This window comes from Cynocephalus volans, chromosome 17, assembly GCF_027409185.1.
Source record: "Cynocephalus volans isolate mCynVol1 chromosome 17, mCynVol1.pri, whole genome shotgun sequence".
NCBI lineage: Eukaryota > Metazoa > Chordata > Mammalia > Dermoptera > Cynocephalidae > Cynocephalus > Cynocephalus volans.
The window spans coordinates 13812140-13834138 of record NC_084476.1 but is presented as its reverse complement, the minus strand read 5'-3'; the positions used below and the strand labels follow the sequence as shown (position 1 = coordinate 13834138).

Genomic DNA, 21999 nt, shown 5'->3' with positions numbered 1-21999 from the left:
GTGTGAGGGGAGCCCCTTGTTGAATAGCCCAGGGCTTCAGATCTAGACTGGCTGTACCTCTCACCTCCATCCCAGACAACAGTTCTACTTGGAGTGGGCAAGAAGCAAGTCTTACCAGGCCTGCTTCTCCAGGGACACTACACACAACATGGCAAGTAGACCAGGACACACAGGAGTGGGGCTTGTGGGGCTAATGGCCTGAGCTCGGCCCTGAGCTAGCCTCTCCCTGGCACACCCTGCCAAGAGCACCCTTGGGACCAGACCCATCAGACTCACTGTTCCTGGAAGTGTACTTGCCCTAATTATGGCTGTCTCTGGAGACCTGTCTTCTGAAGAAGTGGCTGGGCCCCAACCAGCCACTTACAGAGACCAAACGTACAGCACAACAGGCCAGACAGATGGGTCCAGGGTGGAAGGCCTGACTTCAAAGATGCTCCAGGGAAAACACAACACTGCTAGGGGCTAAAGTATAGGATGACTGCCCAAAGAAGGGACAATGGCAGGGGATTTGCACCCGGACCAAGCTCTCACTTTACCTGCTTAGGCCCTGGTGTGCTGGAAAAGAAGACCAACTGGAGGCTGGAGACAGATCAGCAGATAGCCAGAGCCACCCTGGATTCCTGGGAGACGCAGAGAGTCATACCTTAAGGACACCTGCAAGCTGGCTTTCCAGCTGACGGGCTTTCTCCTGGAAAGGTAGTACATAGTAACTAAACACCTCCCACACAGCCAATGCCAGGAAAGCTACCTTACTAAGTGACCTGGAGAAAAGTAGTGCTCAGCATCCCTCCTAAGTGGGGTGCAGAGTGAACTCTTCCTGACTGCGCAGGGCCGGTCTGAGCATGAAAGGCGATTGGGCAGGGAAAGGGATGTGTCTAATGGCAGCACTTCTGGGCTGGTGTCAGGTGACAATAGAGGTCCTTCTGGAACTAGGGCTTGCTTGGCTAACTCCAAATCATACCTCATGCCTGGGCTGCCATTCCTACCTCGGAGGTCAGGGCTGTGGCCTGAAGGGGCCAGTGAGATGCCGTACGTACATGAGGACTAGACAGTGACGTGAATGTGCCACGGAAACAAATGTCTGAATCAGTGTCCTGCCATTGACCCACCAAGCCAAAATCCTCCTAAAGCCCAAGGGGTGTTTGTGAACAGCAGGAACCCAATTCTCAAGTGGAAGGGGAGGAGGAAGGTTGACAGCGAGATCAAGCCAGCAGAGAGAAAGAGGCTGGAACCCAAATGCAACTTTGTAAATTACAGATGGAGAAGGAACTTCATAAGACAGTCTTCCCAGCTACCTAAAACTCTTGTCCCTTTTCTTGATTCCCACAGCAGCAGAAATATTGTTAGAGTTAAAGAACTTTCTAAACATCATCTGTTTCCCTAACTAGGAAAACAAAATGGGCTCAGCCTGGGCAAGGCTCTAACTCTGTAAGTGACTTGCGGTGCCTGATAGACAAGAGCCTTCCTGTGAAGCTGGAGCTGTAACAATGACTCACTGCCAGGGGAAAGGCCACACCTGGCGGCACAGACTGAGCTCTACCAAAGCCAGGGCCCAATCTCCATCTGTGCCAGCTCAAGTTTGTCATTTTCCCTTCCACGAACCCAGAAACTTATCTAGAAAGTGCAAGGAATACTGCTGTCAGAGCCTGAGAGCCACCCCGTGTCTCCATGAAAGACAAGAACAGGCAGCAGAATCTGAGAAGCACATCCCCCACAAGAGAGGGAGCCAGACAAGTCTCAAGACAGCAGCCAGCATGCCTCACAGGCACAGCTTCTCAGTGTCTTCCTTCCACATCTCACTTGATTCCCAGAGATTTCAAAACACAACTTCATTGACAACAATCAGCATCCAGTTGCTGAACTTTTCAGTGGTTTTCCACCTCCGCCAGGGCCCAGTGGGCTGTGGTGTAGGCAGGGCACACCTCCCTAATAATGCCTGCTCCACACCTGGCCCAGCTGTGCTCAGGGCAGTGCTACAGCCTCACCTCCTGCCTCAGTTGCAGGCGGCCAGAAGCATCACAGGCCGTGTGGAAGGTGGGCTCTTTGGCATCACACAAGAGGCCACGAACTCCAAGCTGTGGGGCCTTGGGCAAGTGCCTTCCCTTCTCTGAGCTGCATGTGATCCTCGCCTACTCACAGGGCTGCTGGGGGCTTCACTGAAACAGCACCTGTGGAGGCACTCGCACTAGGTCTCCTTTCTCCAACCCCCACCCACCCTGTCACCACATTCGCTGTGCTCCTGTCACTACATGTCAAAAGCAGCCCTCCTGACTTTTGTTCATGTCAAAGGAGAGTGGCAGCAGCTCACATCCTGGCACCTCACGGTGGTAACTCCCTTCAACCTGCCTAGAAGCCCCCCTGAGGGAAAATGCTTTGGAGAACTCCGTCACCCCAGCCACACTGTGCACTCCCTGGGGCAGGCACCAAGTCGGCTTCACCTCAGTCTCCTGCACCCAACATGAGGCCCAGCCCAGAGCAGTTTGTGATACACCTAAGCAGTATTTGCTTCAACCTGCCTTAGGAGTTTGTAGGCTTCTGGAGAGTGGAGACCAGCGTCTCTGCCTTTCTGAAGGCCTGCCCTGTGTGTGGACCTGGCCCGGGCACAAAGGAAGCCGAATCTGGACGTCATCATGCTTTCCTGACACATGACTAGACTCTGAACCAGGAGAGCCTGTCCCTACCATTGTACCCTCACACACCAAGGCCCCAAACCAAAACAAGATTTGAGATAGAATGTTTCATTTGTCTTGCCTTTTTAAATGATCTTTATGATAGCAGAAGAGAAAAAGCCTGAAGATGGAAGATTCTGTCAAGCTCTGTTATGCCAAAAATAAAAGTTGGGCTCTCGTTGACTCACTAAAGCCAGTAACCAGCAGAACCATCTAACTCTCTGGGCCTCTCTCTCCTACTCTAGTACTAAAAAACAACCAGTCCCTTGGCTAAGAAGTCCATTAAAGTGGAAGGTATAGTTTGTGACCACAGACATGGTCTTCCAGAACCAGAGGGCCATTTCTAAAATGCATTTGTGATCACTTTACTCTCCCAAGCACACTAACCCCAGGCCCTTCACAAGCTGACCCCATGTGCCTGTGTGACCTCACAGAAGTTCACAGTGTTCGACACAATCTCATCCGTCACCTGCGCCTGTTCCCCCAGCCATCCCCCTCCTCCTCTTCTCAGACTCCCCTCCAGAGCTGCCTCCTTCCTAGGGCTTTCCTGACTTACCTCAGCCCTTCTCTGAATCCGTCTCACCTTGGACTTCACTGAGTCCCATCCTGTATTTCACCCGATAGCCCACCTACTGTCATTCAAAACAGTTCCATCTGGGCAGGACCACACCTTCCTCATCCTCGGTGCTCACACAGAAGAGCTGTTCAGGAAGCCTTTGTGGAAGGATGGATGCGTGCAGGCAGCAGATGGGAAGGAAGTTTCTAGTCATGATTAAGCCAAAAGGTAAGCAATCTCTACAGTCTAAGGCAGGGGTTGGCAAAATATGGCCCACCGTTCTAGTAAGTGAAGATTTAGTGGAGCACAGCCATGCTCATCTGTTTACACACTGCCTATGGCTGCTTTTGTGCTAGGGTGGCAGAACCGAGTAGTTGGTACTGAGACCTTACAGTTCATAAGCCTGAAATGCTTCCAGTCTGGCCCATCACAGATAGTTTTGCTGACAGCAGGCCTAAGGTAGCACTTCCCATATATCTCCCACTAACACACAGAGAGGTGAGATCTGTGTGGCCTGCTGGGGTAAACGGACAAGGCCACTCAGCAGTTAGCGACACCTGGCCCTACAGTTCTTGCCACCCAAAGCCTGGTGGGATCAGTGTCTCAGTAACCTTTAACTCTTTCAAAGCTCTGACCTACGGGCTCAAAACCACAGCTGCCTCTTGAGCTCTACTCCCCAGCAGAGCTACATAAATACAAAGGTGCATAAACCCACCCTGACTCCTCAGGCCTCCTGCCCACCTGTCCATGAAAAAGCAGAGGTGGCAGGGAGACAGACACAAAGCTGAGGCCCAAAGCAAATCCTCCAGTAATCTCACAATTTCATGTTTTTTTCCTCCTCAAAGAACTATGTAAACAAAGTTATACCTTCCTACCGGTGGCTAAAGACCACGTTCCACAGATGCTGAATCCACTGAGCTCCAGCCCTTGCCCAGGTGAAAAGACCAAAACTGATTTTATTTAAAATGCAGAAGGCCTCAGCATGAATGAACACTGACTGGAGAGGCCAGCCTAGTAGAAGATCGGGGCAAGGGTTAAGACGCCAGCTGGCCACAATCCTTGTAGTGGACTGAATTACATCCCCCCAAAAACTCACTGAAGCTTGAATTGTGTTCCCCAAGTTTTATGTATTAGAAACTTAGCCCCCTGTGACTGTTAAGAGGGTGGGAAGCCCTATTATGGTAATTGAAAGTGTGGGGCCTTGAAGAGGTGATTGGACTATAGGACCACGTGGTAGTGAATGGATTAAAAATGGTGGTCAGGGGCGTGGTTCTGAGGGCTTTAAGAGGAGAGTGAATAAGGAGGTTAGTCTTTCTCTGCTCTCTCTGCTTCCACCATCTTGCAATGTGAGATCCCTGGGTCACTGTCGCCACCACCAGATGGACTTTGGACTTCCCAGCCTCAGCAACTCTAAGCAATAAATTTTGATTTTCTTTATAAATCACCCAGTTCCAGGTATTTTGTCATAAGCAACAGAAATGGACTAACACAACCCTGTCCACCCACTGCCAGTGGAGACACTTCCTGGAGAGCACGAGCAACGGGGAGCTGGGCCCACCAAAGTCCATTTCCTAGCCCCCAGGAGATGTTCTGCCTTCGTTCCAACTCCCCTGCCCTCTGTCAGCCTCTTCCTCCCTTCCTCATCTTGGTCAGAGGCACATTGTTCTCTCCCTGGCCCACAGAACAGTGGTCTGGGAGAAGTGCTCTGGCAGGCACCCTCCCCCTAACGGGCACAGTTGTTCCCTGGCCCACGGCTGCTCAGCCCAGCACAGGGGCCTGGCCAGTGAGGAGACTCCACACTGTGTCTCCATCTCTGCGGCAGCTCTCCAGCAGCATCCATCAGCCTCACCTGCATCCCTCTTCCTCTGGGCAGCAGACTCTGATTCTGGTCCTTGGCCATCCAACTGTTCAGATCAACCCTCCAGAATCCTCTCACCATTGTGGATGATGGTAATCACTGAAGGGCACAGCATCCACAGCCATTCACAATGCGGCCCCAAACTACACATCCTACCTGCCACTGCCCCTGCTAAGCAGCCCCACCCCCACCCCAAGTGGGTCGTGCTCTTTCTGAGCTATCTAGGCTCCCCTTCTGAGATCCCCTCCCAGTCCCCTACTGGACAAACTCCTGTCCAGCTCCACATCCATCTCAATGGGAAGCCTGGGCCGCTTCCGTCAGAACCTCTGTAATTCTTTGTAAGTTCCTCAGCTCGAAGCATTTCTCTTCCTGCGTGTCAGTCTCTTCAAAGACCTGGCTCCTCTCCTGGACTGAAGAGAAGACCTGGGAATGGGCCTGCCAGCCCCTAGGCCTGGGTCAGCGAATAATATCCCTATCGGGGAGGTCGCAGACCAGCTAAAACATCTGTCCCACCACAGATGATGGCTTTTACTCTGTTCAAATCCCTTGAGTATCCTTCTCCTCCCTGCACTCTCCACCTTGGTCAATGGTTTCACCTTCTACTCAGTTGTCCAAGCTAAAAATCTTGATGTTTTCCCCAACTACTCCTTCTCCCCCATCACAGAGTCTGATAAAAAGTAGCAGGTGACAGTGTTTTCTCAATAAATCCATGTGCCCAAGAAGGGAGAAGTGTGGCAATGTCACCATTCACATCAGAGTTCAGTCCAAACTGACATTCTGTGGAGGAATTTCCTCTTCTCTGTCCAAATGATTGGCTTCTTGTTTGCATGTACCGTGACAGTACCATGGAGCTCACATCTCAGCCACCTGCCTTCCCAAGGCAGCTCAGTCTGTCATCATGGGAGGCAGACTTTAGCTCAAATGGCCGAACTGGCTTCCCATAACTGTCTTTACCCTTCTGGAAACACATACAATAAATATAATCCTTAAAAATAGCTGATGTTCTCCATGTTCTCCCCAGGTCTTCCCTTCACCAGCCACAACATCCTGGTCCTTTGATCTCATTTCAAGGTGCTTTCAGCTTTCCTGAGTTCCTTAGGTTCCAATTCCCATAGGTTTTTTACCTCTCATATGGTGCCCACCTATTTTCCTTAATGTAGCCTCCAACGGCATGAGGGATTTTAGAAAGCTTAGCAACTTCTGAGACTATCCACCTGAAAGAAGGATCCATGGAGATCCCAGCATCAGAGCACTCTAAAAAAGTGCATCACTGTGGGGATGACCCCTTTGCACATGGTGAACGCCTAGCCAGCAATAGATGGAACGTGGGTGACGCTGAACATAAGGGCACCCTTCCAATAGCACATCCTCTCCCCTCCTTCCAACCCCTGAGTACCTCTCCAAATGGCAGTGACTGAGTTTGCACTTTATTATAGGGTTCAGTTAAAGTACAGAAAGATGGTCTATGGAAATAGACCTGCCTGTGCAGCTGGCAAAAAACAGACTGCCCAGCCCAGGGATGACCAGTCAGTCACCTTGCCCAGGAACAAGCTAACAGTTCTTCCAAAGGAGCCAGAGAAAGAATGAGCCCAAAAGGTCTGGACTTTTGGGAGGCAGGATAAGGGTTAGGGAAAGGTGGGTTGGTTTTTGCTTCTTTTGTTTCAAGTTACAAAGGATATAGGCCAGAAGTCTGGAAGAAAGGTGAGTGAAGTGCATCCCAGAGCTGGGTGGGCCCTGATACCAAATGGTCTTGGAAAACAGGATAGCCATTGGTGTAGACAAGTAATATAAGCCACCAGCACTGAGCACAACACTGTCAGAATGTGTGGGCTCTGCCACTAAAAGCTGTATAATTTGGGGGAAAGTCATTTTATCTAAGACTCCATTTCCTCATTTGTAAAAAGAGAAAATTTCTAGATCCCACAGTTGTGGTGGAGTTGAAAACTAATCCCTAAGAAAGGCCTTCTGTTAACTCTAAATACAGTGTAAGAAATGTTATTTCTTCTGTGTGGTTAAAAACTCACTAATCAGGAGCCACAATGTTTTGCCACAAGTAAGCGTGGTGGTTTGGAGAGATCTCTGGGCATCAATTTCCTTGTCTGCAGAGTGGGAACAACAACCAGGCACTGCTACTTCTCCAAGATCTTCCGGTGAAGTAGGAAATGAAATAATGAATGGGAAAGGGCTCTGCACAGTGCTGTGTTCTACACGTGCCAGGCACGCACTCTCCCTCATGGGTCAGTGCTCTAGAACCTGGACCAGTCAGGTTTAAAAGAAGGTCCCTCCTTCTTGCTCCCCTCTAGAATTACGGCAGGATGCTCAGAAAAACTGCCAATTGCCAAGGAAGATGATGCCTTGGGGTGGGTGAGGAATATCTTTCTCTGAAAAGTGTTCTGCATTTATCCTCACACCCACCTACCCCTAAGACCCAGCTGCCATTAATCAGCAAAGGAGCTGCTAAAGTGGTTTGTGGCAGCAGGAAACTGACAAGTTCAGCAGAGTGGCTCACATGCAGCAATTTCGAGACCCCACAGCCATCCAGGCAGGGCTCACCATGCACGGGGCCCAACTTAGAGGGAAGACAGTGAACTCCAGGCTAGCCACCCGCTCTGAAGCCACCTCTAAGGGAGACTCCTGGCAAGGAGAACAGGCCTCTGCAATCTGCTGCCCCCATCTCTGTTTAGCACTTGCTCAGGGACACCTCCTTACACTAACACCCCAAACTTAGGCTGTTGCTCTATCATGCCCCTCTTCCTTTTACCCAATGAGCCAACACCTCACCAGCCTTCCTTCAGAGTCTGGCTGAAATCTTTGAAGCCATCCCCATCACCTTGTCAGGCCAGGCAGACAGCATGCACTTGGAAAACATAAGCTAAATGAAAACACGCACCTTGGTTTCTCATTGATAATCAAACGGAAAAACAAGCTTTAAATATAAAAGTTTCCTCTGTCTATACAGGCACATTACAGTCTTTCAGTCTATCTGTCTGGTTTGTTAGAGAATCTTTTACAACCCGTCTAAAAGAAAATATCCCTATTTTCAGCCAGGCTATCTGGTCTGGGATAACCTCTAGTCAGAGGGCCTAGATTCCAGCACAGCCCATCCCCTTTAATCCCAGCCTTTTAATCCACGGCAGTAGAAAGAGGCTTCGGCATTGAACAGAGTTGGGTTCTATTCCTGGCTCTAGCATTTCACTTGGAGTGTCAGTTTTTTCATCTGTAAAACAGGAATAAAACCACCTTCCAGAAGGTGGTTTGATAATTAAGAAGAATGTCCAAGTTCCTGGCGCACATAAGATACCAATTTTGGCATTTCTCCTTCCTCTCCTATTCCTGCGGCTTCCATCTGCGGCTCCCCCAGCCCAAGATGACCTACACTGAATGTTACTGTTAATTACCTGGGGCACTTGGCTGACACCTGAATGCAGAATCTGAACTATACAAGGAGATCAAGGGAGAAGAATCTGAAACAAAGCAGAGAGATGCCAGGCTCATTGGCAGAGCTAAGACAGTGTCCTGACAGCGGCTAGGCTAATCCGTCCCCTCTTGCTGGCCACAGAGCAACAGAAAAAGATGACTCTGGATCACATATCTCCAGCAAGTGTACGCTAGTCAGACCAGTTTAAGCTGCCTGGGCAGGTGGTGGCAATCTTCCGCCTTCGCAGCAAAGGCAGCACAGGTCATCTGCAGAAATGGCAAAGTTCTGCCAAGAGAGACAAAGACCTCCTTAGAAGGAGCAAGTAATTAGGATGTTAACAACTGATTGGTCAAGGCAAAAAAAAAAAAAAAAAAAAAAAAAAAAGGGCGCTCCCTCAATGTTGACCGAATGAGAAAAAAATTCCACCACACGGCTTCTGCTGGGGAGGAGTGCGCGACTGCTACCAGGACATCAGTTATATGAGTAGCTCTTGGATTTAGGGAAAACATCTTGACTATGCTGCAAATCTCTTACTAGACTCCTTAAAGGCAGTCACTGACTACACAGTTTTTACAAACTTAAGAGTACCTCAGAGCTCGACCTGTATTCCCCACTTAGCTCACCTCCTCTAAACAGCCAGGGACACATCTACCCACCTTCTTTCAGAGGCTCCTGAAGTCTCTGCTGACACATTTGAGCCAGGAATAGACGGTAAAATGTACACTTTATTCAACCCAACAACAGCAATTTCACAATCTACCCATTTTTCCTCTTGTTGAAAAGCAACTTCTCAACTATGTCTAGATAGATAAATGGATAGACAGAGAGATAGACAGATACGTTTTTCTAATATTCAGAGGCCTCGTGGTAATGAGTGCAGATTTTTTTCCCCAAAGTGCTGAAACAAACTAGAAGAGACAAGCTGCAGGAATGCTCTTCAGAGAAGCATCTGAGTCAACAGCCTTCTCAGCAGGCCACCTGGTCTGCTCCTTTCCTTCCTGTGGTTTATAACAATTTGCTCTCTACCTACCAAACACTGGTGAGCCCTGAAGGTTGGATACCGGGCTAGCTGCTATCAAACACTGTTTCCTTTATTAATAATGAATGCACTGGTAGGAAACTTGGAATCAGCAGGTAGATCATCTAAGCTCAGCCCTTGTGAAGTTCTAAGCTCCCTTAAAGCCCAAATCAAGTATTTACAAACCGTCGGTAGCAGACTGGCTAGTGATTTAACTACCACAAGAGAAATGTGAGCAATGTCGTTCAGCTTGGATCTGTAGTGACCTCACCACATCAGCTCTTACCAGGTCTTTGGCTTGTGTTTCCTGTCTAATGCCCAAATGCCAAGAGTCCTTTCCTAAAGCCTGGGAGCGGCCCACACCTGTCAGCACTCAGGAACCAACACAGCTCCACCGTGAGGAGAGGCCGTGCTCCTGCTTCTCAACCATGTGTCAGCACAGCCTGGCCTCTCACATTCCTCCATCCACCTGGGCCAACCACGGTTAAGAACAATCAACATTCACTTAGTACTTACTACCCACCAGTTACCTTCAAAGCACTTTAAATGTATCAACTCATCTAATTCCTGAGCCCCACAGTAATGTGCTGGAGGGAAAGCAATACTTTGGCCCAGATTCCCACATGGTTTCAATTCCCTATTTCTGGCTGTGCTGTAAAGCTTACATAATCTAATTTGCATTATGATACTATTTTTAAAAACCTCCAAAGATCACTGCTGCTTCAAGCATCAGTGGAAGCTGTTAGCTCCTACCTAAAACGATAACGTGGGAAAGGATATCTATTCTTATAACGAACTCAAATTCTTGACTTAAAACCATCTTTCTGAAAGATGCTATCAGGAAAGCAAGGGACTCATTCTTATATAAGTACTAGCTCTGTGCTCTGTAAATAAGTGCTAGAGAGAAACACATCAATACCAACATGCACCTCAGCAGTAGTTTCCTGGCTCTGCTGTTGTCGTTCATTTACCCCCATCTCCCTTCCAGGCCTCCTAGTAACACTGAGAAATCTACGGGCATGACAGCATGGCATCAGATTATGATAGAGGACAAGTGTGAACAGCACAGAACCTTCTTGCCCTGGATGATTTCAGAGATCCTCCCCACCCTGTCCTCAAAGGCACTGGCACAAGATGAATGGGAATTATGGAAAACCATTCCCAGAGCAGGTTGTTTTCAGCTTTAACTATTCTTAATGTCCCTGGGTTTTTAAGGCTCTGGATTGCTAGAAATCTAATTGCTTGGTGGTGGGGAGGGCCTCCTTAGTTCCTCTAACTCACTACTGAAGATTTTCCTCCACTACAGTAATGAACGAAATCTAAGAAACAGGGAAACTATAGTCAATGATCTATTACAAAGGTCAAACTTCTCTCATTTGTCACCAAAAAATGTGACCAGTGTTTAAATGAACTGCCTTGTTCTTTGCTATACTACAAAAACTGCTTTAAAAGGGCTAGATTTTTTATTCGTTTCATTTGGTTCACTTACTTGGACAGAGGTCCATGAATATAAACCAGGGTAGGTTTCAGGCTCTCAGAACTGCCAGAGAAATATTTTAAATGAGGGAATTTCCAAGTGATGCCCATTTCAGTGATGTCAGAGGGCCTACATTATTAAATAGTTTATAAATAAACAACTAATTATGTTAATAATCTTTTGCCACTGCTAATGCACTATCTGTCTCCAAAAGTAGGATATTAATGATAGACCCAATTCCACCAACGAGGAGACTCTTGGACTTAAAATACTTCTGCTGGTCATACCTCTGTTTTCTGGTACTCAGAAAAGGACCTGGTACACAGTAGGCACTGGGCTATTTGAGCAGGACTGGATTGGACTTGGTACTGGTCAGCTATACCTCGTACAACCTTTTATAAATGCCAAAGCCACATTAAATGTACGTACAGATTCTGTATGGAAGAAAAAGTTGTTCTAGCAACCTTAAAGTTAGTAATAGAAACTGCTACTTAGAAGCAAATATAAAACATGAAATTCATTTTAATCTATACATCAAATACAGCCTTAGCACAGAACGTCCAACATGTAATGAAATGCATTTACGGGACACACTTAACAAAGCAAATCCTTAAATATTTGGCCTAACCCTCACACTTTTTAAATGAACTCCATGATGACTGAATAAGATGGGAAATAAATAACCTAGCTACCTAACCTGGAGAAGACAGATGAATTGCCTTAAGTCTATTTGGTCTCTGCAGACATGATATTCACCATTCTAAGACTTGTGAAAGTTGGTTCTACAAAAAGCTTAACTCAATTACACATTTTTTCCATAGTTACCTTAATATTTTGGTTTATTTCATTTTCTATTGCTTTTTTTTTTATGGCTTCTTGCTGTTGTATTGGGGCATACAACACAGATCAGAGATTCTCATTTCTCAGAGAATTTTCTCTCCTTGAGAAATTGGCACTTTGATCTTTAGCTTGTATAACAGCTACATATATGGATCCTACCAACACTGTTACCAATCTGGCTGCTTGCAAAGTTCCAGCACTTTGGCCAAAAGAGTGCCCTGTCATTAAAATCTTCTTAAGTCAACTGTTTCTACCGCTGAATTCTTACATTTAAATAGATATGTGTGTGTGTGATTTACAGACATGTTATATCCTAAGCTTCTAAACACACACACACACACACACACACACACACACACACACAAACTCGGCAAAAGTGAAATGTCTCTCTTGAATAAAAAGCAGTTACAAAGGTATTAAAACAAATACTGAAAATAACTATTTTACATTTAGGCCATAAAATTTTTAAAGGTAATGTGATGACATAAGACCTAAGAGATCAAATATATCATATATGATTGTCATATATGCATGTTGTGTTAATTGATTAATTATTTTTTTCTTTAATCAGAAAAGAAAAGAGCTTACCTTTGTATACTGAGATCACAGCTTACAGTCACTATATCTCAGCCTATTTTATACAAGTGATATGGCTACGAAGGTCCGAGGAGAACGAGAATAAAGTGAGATAAACGTGCTGAAAACTGCTTAAAAGTATTAACCTGAAATACACAGAGGGTCCAACACCAGTTTTAAAAATACATTAACGAGGTATCCCCAAGCTCTTCAATTAATAATGGTGACTGATTCATGATTTTCAAACATTCACCCAAATTTTTAAAGAAGAAAAGAAAAGGTTAATACCAGCAAAATCTATCAGTGGTCTGTTCCCCCGGTTAACGATTTGAGAGAGACTACAAACGACTTCAAGAACTATATAAACCTTCTCCTTGCTTCACTGCACCATGCATTCCACCTAGTCAGAATGAGGTATGTTGGAAATCGATTGGACCAATTACCTTGCTCAAGAGATGGGGTGCTCCTGTGTAGCCTGAAGAAACACAGGCTGCAAGCCACATCCCTGGCCAGGCGCCAGCCCCCATGCAGCAGTTATGGCTTCAAGGAGGACCCCTATCTCTGAGAAATTATAATTGCGCTAACTGACACAGTCAACAATGTAACTATTTAATCTATGCGCTAAAAAAGTTTAAAAACTCTCAGAAGATAGCACAGCTCACACTCTAAGTTCTACGATGGTCTGTAAACTCCCTGACAAGAGACTATACTAAGAGGGGTTAAGTACAGATATTGCTAGGTTTCCAAAGGAAAAAATTTAAAACAGACACCATGGCTTTGAACAAAGTATTGCTCTTCTTTAAAATGCTCAGTCATCACTTTCAAAAAGAAGGTGTCAGGGTAGTGTGTTTGAAAGCTGGAAAGCCTCAGGGTGTCACATTGCTCTTTAAGACCAAGACAGAAATTGCCATTTCAAGCCAGACAACCTGATGGTTCTAGAAGTCAGAGAAGAAATCTTGAGGGCCCAAGTGAATAATAAATGGTGCGACGCTCAGAGGCTGGCAATAGGGGCTGTCAATGAAAAAACCACCTACAGTGAAGAAAAGAGCAAAGAAGCAAAACTTTATGTTAATTTCACACAATTTAGTGAAGCCAAGAGCTTCGTTTATATTTCTCTGCTCTTTCAGCTGTAAGTGGAATTTTCATTACAAAATGGAAGGGTGGGAGGGGCAAAAGGTAGGGGGACACTTAATTCATTACAGAGAATTTAAACAGTTGAACTTGCATGGTTACCACTTCTAACAAAGAACCAAAAGCTTGATTATTTTAAGTAAAGCAGAGAAATGTAAAAGTTTGCAGCAACTGGGCAGGTTTACAACATGGTTAGTAACTTCCAACAAATAACAAACTTAAAAAAAAAAAAAAGACTTGGTATAAACCATTTGAAATGACTGCCATCATGTTGGAAAACAGCACAGCTCCCTTTTTACCATTATGAGGAGGGGTTGAGTTATGAAGCAGAGTCAGCTACTTCAAAAGAATTTTCTAAAGAGAAATCTCCAGAGAGATTCCACCTTGGAATCCAAATTTGATGATCAATTTCAAATAACAATACAGCTGCAGCTGCCAATTAATAGTATTCCAAAAGCAAAGAGGACTGTTGTAAATATTTAATTAATAAGAACTGGACGCAACCAGCCATGCTTTTTCTTCTCAGTGATGGCTCTGTTTCATCCATAGGTCAGCAAAATGAATCAATGAAACATGAAAACTCCCAGCTGAAATGGGCCCCCTTGTTTACATCTAGCCACTAATGCACAGGATGAGAATGATAAGTAACAGCTATTTCCAGCAAGTGATGCGGTTTTATTAAAGTATCACCCACCACTAATAAAAGGCAAAAAGTCAAGGAGAAGAAACAAACAAATCATTGTCTAATATACATCTGAGGAGTGACACCAACGTTTTTTTAAAATGGCCCATTCTACTCTCATTTAGTGGTCCCAAAGAAATACCATATATAAATTTGCCATACTTTGTGAAGCCCATTCTCACTGATGGGCACTGTTCAGTTCCAAAAAGCAGAATTTAATAGGGAAAAGGAAAACTAATTCATACTAAAAACAGACATTTTTAAGACACAGCAACTTGTAAATGTCAGCAGGGGACCACACTGTTACCTTCATGGGGGTGAATACCTTAATGAAACCATTACCTTCTAGTAACATCATCGGCTTTCCAAACAAGGTGAGAATGCAAGTGGAGGACTTAGGTCTGCACCCTTCACAGAACAGCACAATGTTACCGACTGATCAATTTCCACCAGCGTAATCAGGTGTCTTAAAAATAAATGCTGACCCATGGCTGAAACCTGTCACTTTTCACAGCAGCACTCAACAAGAACTGGGACAATTGAAGAGCAAGTTTTTATGGGGACCCTGTTGCTGCTTTAGATTCTGATGTAATTGAAGAGGAAAGGAGACCCTTCCATGAATACCAGAAAAATCACTAATCTTCTATCTGTATGAAAAAAGCCAGGGAGTGAACACAGTATCTTACAGAGTGAAGAAGGCCACAAGAACAAGAAAGGGTGATTGATCGATTAATTTATTATTTTTTAAAACTTGGAAATTCGGAAACGAAAATAATCGCATTCCTCCTTCCCCATCTCTGGGTAGTGCCATCATTTTAATAAGCAATGCTCGGGTAACAGACTATAACCTTTATCATGGGGATGCCCTTGTACAACAGGAGTACAAAGGGTTTACATAGTAAGTAGCCTGGCTCAAACTAACAATCGCCTTTACTTTTTTAGCAGTTTGCTTACAAATGAATGGATTTCTAAGGCTAAGTTATTGTTAGTTTTCAATTCCTTGTAATTTGATACCAAAACATATCAAAAATAATAAGCTAAAACAATATTCAAACCCATATTTTATTGGCTTTAATTACACACTTCAATATTTACAAAGTTAAAGTTTAAATGAAAAGTCTCTATTGTATTAAAAAAAAAAAAAAATAACTACAGCCCGAATTAAAGTGCCCTGGGGCAAATACATATCAATGAGCTAAGAATCAGTGGCTGCATCAGGAACCAGGCAGTACTCTGTGTTACAACAAAGCAGTTTATTTGTGATCAGTGTTTGAGACTCTATACATCCTTCACAAATTTAATTTTACATAATCTGATACTTCTCTTAAAACTTAAACTTTGAACTACTAGATTTATTTCCCTAGAACAGAAGGGCTGGTATAAGTTATTTTCCAGAAATGAGGTACCGTTTCACAGAACTGGTTTTTTTTTTTGTTTTCAAGTTTTAGAGAACTAAATTTGCATTTGTTAAAATCAAAAAGTAGGAAAGATGTTCTTTTACAAATAATTTTGATCAAGTATGTGTTCAAAGAAAGCAGGATAAAAAGGCTTTTTCTCTAACATTCTGTATTGTACTGGATTGCTGTTCAATAGGAATTAGCTTCTGCCATTTGCTAAAAGAATGAGTAGTGGGGAACAGGATATGTTGGGAATTTCATAACGGGTAACAGAACCATTCTCTTGGGTAAACCTACAGAGAAAAGAAACGGAGAGGACTACAAATAAGTTTAATACTCCAATAAAAATTTCAGGTAAAAAATATCTTACAGTAATTATCACTAACCTTTTCCAGATTAGCCAGTCAATATGTACCATTTTGGAAGAGGCCCACAAATCTCTCACAGATTTCCTATTTTGAAATTGCTCCTAATATTTTGATAAATAATATTTTCCACTCAAAATTAAGATGGCTACATCATAGGAAGAAAGATATTCAGAAAGCATTTCATTTGAGTGAGCTGCCATGAATTCTAAAGATTAAAAGCAATGCTATTGATTAATATTCTGAAGTGACTCTAGAAATCCATATTGGTTCTCAATCTGGCACATCACATATTACAGGAAGAAACAGAGATTGTCAAGATTCAAAGCACAGCTTCAGTGCAGGCCTCAGCTCCCCTGAAAGACAGCTCCAACTGGAGCCATAACCAGGTGTTTGTTTATCTTCTTAATGAATGAATACTGCCAATATTGGCATGGCAAATCTGGAAAGATTAATTTCTTAATTTTGTAATTAATACGTTCTTGTGGCCTCACAAACTTCTGCATACTCAAGCATGATTTGAAATCCGCTCCTATTTCTATTTTAATATTTAACCTATGGAGAAATCACAAAGCAGCAACAGCAGGTATTCAAGAGCACCAGATGATCAGAGGGAAATTACCCCACATGCAACAGCTTTACAAAGGCCAAAAGACATATTTACCTTACAGCCAAAATAAAGCATTGTTTTAGTAGGTTTGCATCACAGTAACATTTAAAAACCAAATCTTTTATGTGAAAAATGGGGGCATCAAATTTCATGAGCTTTGGAAGTCAGTTATATGGCACATGGAAGAGAGGAGCCACCTTAAGTGGGGGCTAAGAGGCCACAGGGTGAAAGTATAATGTTAATGTTAAAAGAGGAAAGGGAGGAACAAGAGAGAAAAATTAAAAAGACTGAGAAAAACATGAATGTGACTTAGAGTCTATATATAGAAGTGTTGTAAAGGGAAAAGCAAGCTCTAGAAAACCTTTACTAAACAATCTGAAACTTACTACATGTCTAAAAGACACAGACTTAAAAACCTGCCCTAGGAGGCAGATGCTTTGGCGCTCACACACAACAGTACAGTGAGTCCAATGAGTCCAAATGTGTTTGCATAAATTGACCAGACCTAAATTTACAGGAAGGATGATATGATCAAGATATCCAGAAGCTAGCCAAAAGGTAAAAAGCAAGGGGCCAAACCAAAAGCAGCTAGAGAGTTTGCATTTAGAAGGAAATCTGAGTGAAAGCACATTCTTGGATTAGTCCCCAATTCCTAATCACCCCATACTGCTCCAGCTCAGAGAGGGGAAGCCTTGACCACACCTTAGTGTGCCAGAGACAATATTCAGGTAAAGAATGTAACTCCAGGCTCTGCACTTTGCCTTAAAAAAAAAAACTCGCTCCAAGTGTTTGACCCTTGCAACTTCTCCATATCTTTCCAGGATAAAATTGTCTATCTTAATGGGCAAAGTGGTCAAACTATCCATTTTCTACTTATTTCTACAATTATAAAATCAGATGAAGCTTCACTTTAGCAGTGTCTTAAGGACCCATAATTTTCATCCAAATGAAAATGGCAAAGCTGATGCATGAAGAGAAAAAACGCAAAGGTCTGGGGCTCGTGTAGAGAACTAACACCACAGTAGCAATACATGAAGGGCCTTTCCCTTCTGTGAGCACACCTGCCAGCCCAGGGGCATGCTGACACGCACGCTCTCACACACACGTGCACACTCTCTTGCTCTCTTCTCTCAATGACAAACATCCTGCAGATGGCTGATTCTGTAACATGTAGCACCTGAGTTAGAAAAAAATGTCTAAGAGCATATCACTGACTCCAAACCTATTGCCTCCATTGCCACATAAACCTCATTCAAAAGTTATCCAAAGGGCCACTGGGGTTCATTTATGCATTTGCTTTTATTTTTATTTTGTTGGGGAGAAGAGACAGGCCTATGATTTTCTAGCATATAGTACATACTTTCTGCAGGAAGCACTTAGGTAATACTGCTGGTAAAACCCCCACCACCACCTCCTCTAGGACCAATGACACCCATTTACTTTATTCCCAAAGCAAAATTTATGGAAAATAATAATGCCTACAAATTTGAAGTGAGCATTTCCTATTCTTGACTCAAACCACCTACAGTTCACACAGTTCCAAACAAGAAACTTAAATATAACTATATAACTGGCTAGGAACTGGGTATGGCCCTTCGGTAGCCTTTGAATGGAGTATAAGTTGGCTGTAAGAAGAATACTTAAAATACTTAATTCCAATATGGTCAGAAACAGGCAATTAGAACAAGCAGTCCTTCAGTCAGGCAAAGCGGAGAGAAGAGCAACTCCAACCAAACCAAGAACCACAAGGTTGTGGCATTTTCAAAGGGAATTTAAGTTGGGTCACTAGAATAGGTCTGAGATCCTCCGATTCATTTACAGAAACCCTAAATACAAAGTGTGCTTTGGATTGTTGTGACAGAGCCTCTAAGAGGAGAAATTAGTAAGATGGTGTACATACCATAGGCAGGGGCAGCTGTGCTGTAACCATACGGTGTTCCATAGCCTAGTGCAAAGAAGAAGAAAGCAGATCAGTCTAGGACCAAGGGCAATCGCCACTGGCCCAATTCACAAGCACCACATGGCCCAGTACCCTGGGCCCTGAGCAGTTCTTCCAGATGCTGGATGAATGCGAACCACTGCCAGTGGTCCTACTCTAGCTGATCTCTCTTTGCCCACTTAGAAGCAGAAGTTCCTCACCATGGCCTATAAGGCTCTGCTTGAACTACCAGAACATCCTACATCTTCTTCTCATGGCTCTTCTCACACAATACTGTAATTATTGACTCACTGTCTGTGTACCCACTAGAGTGGCAGAGACCAAATCTTATTCATCTTTGCATCATCTGAAACTATCAGAATATATAGCATATAGTAACCACACACTGCATGTAATTCGTTGAACAAAAGAATACTTAGAACTATTCAAATTATCAATTTCTCAAAGTTAGAAAATAGAACCTTCCAAGTCTCTTTTCAGAAAGCAGTGACAGAACAGGCTAGGCCTCAATTGCCATTAAAGAGAGCACATGGGTCAGGTTTTAAGTCCAAGGGCAAGGTCCACAACCTGTTGATATCTGAGTTCCTGGCCCCTGCACAGGGTGTCCCAGTAAATGTTGGTGAATTTGACATTACCATCTGATGCCTATGAAAAAGGTTCATATTAAGTGAAAACTAATACAAAGAACACAGAAGTTTTGGAACCAATTAATTCTGGCACTAATTTATTCTATCTCCTTACTCAGACAAACAATTTCTGAGTTGCCCTTTTCTCCTCTGTAAAATGCGAAACCTCCCAAGCTACTTTATGTGTTGTTTTCTTTTTTTGTTGTTGTTTTTTGTTTTTTGATGGCTGGCCAGTACTGAGATCCAAACCCTCGACCCTGGTGTTATTAATACCACACTCTAAGCAACCAAGCTAATCAGCCGGCCCTTATGTGTTGTCATAGGGGTTAGAAATACTACGTTAATAGAAGCTGCAATCTTTAATCTTTTGGTAAAACAAGTTTAAAATATGCAGATACAAAATCACTTGGGTAAATTTCTTGAAAAAAAATGGTTTCTGAAATAGAACAAGGGCTTAAAATCTACATGGGCCCTTCACATGGCTTTGAAAACAAATCAAGCTTTTTTCATATTATGACCCCTTTTTTCTATAACCATTTCTGCTACTTGGAATGATTTTTTCCCCTTCTTTTCTAGATAACCAACTACAACTCATCCTTGAGATCAGGATCAAATATCACCTCCCCTGTGAAGTCTCCCAAGTTGGCCGTTCACTCCTCTGCCCATCCATGTTACATACAGTTTTCACCACATTGTGTTTAATGAAGTGTCTGTCCCTTCCCCATTGAACCCTGAGCATTTCTTGCAGCAGAGGCTAGGTCTCAGTCATCTTTGAATGCCCAATTCTGGATCTCCTGTTTGAGACAAAGCACTCAAATGTATGCTGAAGAAGTAACTGCTTTTAGGGTCAAAATATTTCCTGAGGGATGAAAAGGTTTTAGTTTTTAGTCTACACTTAAGTTGTATAAAACTAAGGGTAGTACAATTCAGTCTTAGTGCTCACTAAATTATATATTTTAAGAGGATACAATGCAGCTGAAATAAGCAGTAGAAATAGGAGATGGTATCAGAGGCCAAAAGAGAAATTAACACTTAGAAAAGGTTGTTTATCAGATCTATTCCAGGAAATGGCAGCTGTTTGACTACCGCTACAATTTCAAGGATTTTACCAAAACCTCCTTAAATAGAGATGAAACTACAACTACTAAGCTCGTCACTAATCAGGGCATTGGGGTTCTAATTCTGACTTCACCTTTCACTAGCAAAGTGTTTTTGAACTGCACCTACTATGCCTCTCTGAGCCTCGGCATCATGTGCAGTAATTGAATTGGCAAGGGAATTAATATATATAAAAATACTGACGTCAGCTCCTGCTACACAGAATATAATCTGTAAATGGCATAGAACCTATTCATAATCTAAACTGATCTAATCTGAATCTTCTCTAGGCCATCAAAGAACTTTGTTTTTAAAAGCTTCAGGAGACAGACCTTTCAGAGAGGTCAATGCAATGACATAAGACAGAAGCCAGCTAGGGCAAAAGAGCTTGGCAACCAGCAAACACAAACGACTCCTCTCCTGATCACTACCACAGGCCACAGCTGCTCACCACTCTAGCAGGAGGTAAATGTTCCAAGACCATGGCAGCAAGACATAACCAGATTAAGACCCAATGGTATACATAAAAGACAAGAAAGGTTCATCTCAATAACTTGCCTATTACTGTTTAATGAAAGCTTTGCCCTTTCAATAATGCACTGAATTAAACTAGAAATATGAAATGTCAGTAGAAATAGTGAAACACACCAAAGAATGTCTTGATTTTGGACACACAAACTGCATCAACTATAAGAAACTCATGACCTTTTCCTTTTCCCACCAACACTCATCTTTTCCTATTCTCTATATCATAAAAGTGCATAACCATCCCACTCAGTTCCTCTAGCTAGAAATCCTAGGCAATATCCTTGAAAGCACACTCTTTTTCATTCTATATACTAAATCCATCAATCCTGCTTCCTCAACATTTCTTCAATCTATTCACTTCTTGCCTCTCACTGACTTGCCTGAATCCACTAGCAGTACTTCCATTGTCTCTGGGTTACTAGTCTAAAACAGCATTCTAACTGGTCTTGTCAGGCCCACTCCTGTCCCTAGCATCTATTCTTCACACTATAGAAAGACTAATCTTTACAAATAAATTCTCGTCTTGTTACTTTTCTCCTTAGAACTCTTCATGACTTCCCACTTAGAATTCTAAGAACAAAATCTGAATCACAGCCTCCAGGACTAGGACTGAGCCATCCAGCTTTAATTCATATCACTCCCCAACCTCTCCCTGCACCCAATGCTCTTCATACATCAGACATTTTGGTCTTCTTCAGACGAGCCAAGTTCCCCACCACCAGCACCTCAGAGTGTCTGCACATGCTGTTCCCTCTAGGTGCAACACTTCAATCTAGGTCTTCCATGAGTGAATGCCTACTCATTCTTTAAAGCTCAATTCAAATGTCACTTCTTCAGGGAAGCCTTCAGGGTCCCACTAGACTAGGTCAGGTTCCTCTGTTACATGCCCCCATATCGTTATGTCCTTCTCCTTCATCATACTCCTCTCGGTTTATAATTGTTATTGCTTGATAAATATGTCTCACCCTCTAGAGACTATAAAGCTTCAAGAGAGCAAAATCCATGTCTGGTATGTGCCAAAGCAGGCACACTCTTTATAAAACACATCTTTGAGTGATGCACCTACTGGGATCAGCTTTTGTAAGAATAATTCTAAAGCCACATCACTCAAAACTTCCCAAATAGCCTATTCCAATTCTTAGAGGAAAACACAATCTAAGTGAACTGAACCCTTAGGGATGTTACCTAAAAAATAATGACTAGATAAGACC

General features: G+C 43.5%; 1 protein-coding gene across 2 annotated transcripts in view; it reads right to left on the bottom strand.

The window, feature by feature from the left end:
• Positions 1 to 645: 645 nt before the first annotated feature.
• Positions 646 to 21999, bottom strand: part of STRBP (spermatid perinuclear RNA binding protein) — a 147955-nt gene continuing 126601 nt past the window's right edge. The window contains exons 17-19 of one of the 2 annotated variants that reach the window (XM_063081791.1): positions 18498 to 18542; positions 12425 to 12558; positions 646 to 688 (exon numbers count right to left, since the gene is read on the bottom strand). In XM_063081791.1, the coding sequence (XP_062937861.1) occupies positions 12554 to 12558; positions 18498 to 18542 (50 nt within the window). In that variant the 3' untranslated portion in view covers positions 646 to 688; positions 12425 to 12553. Of the gene's footprint in view, positions 689 to 12424; positions 12559 to 15721; positions 15916 to 18497; positions 18543 to 21999 lie in introns of those variants that run through there. The other variant, XM_063081790.1, reaches the window with a different exon arrangement.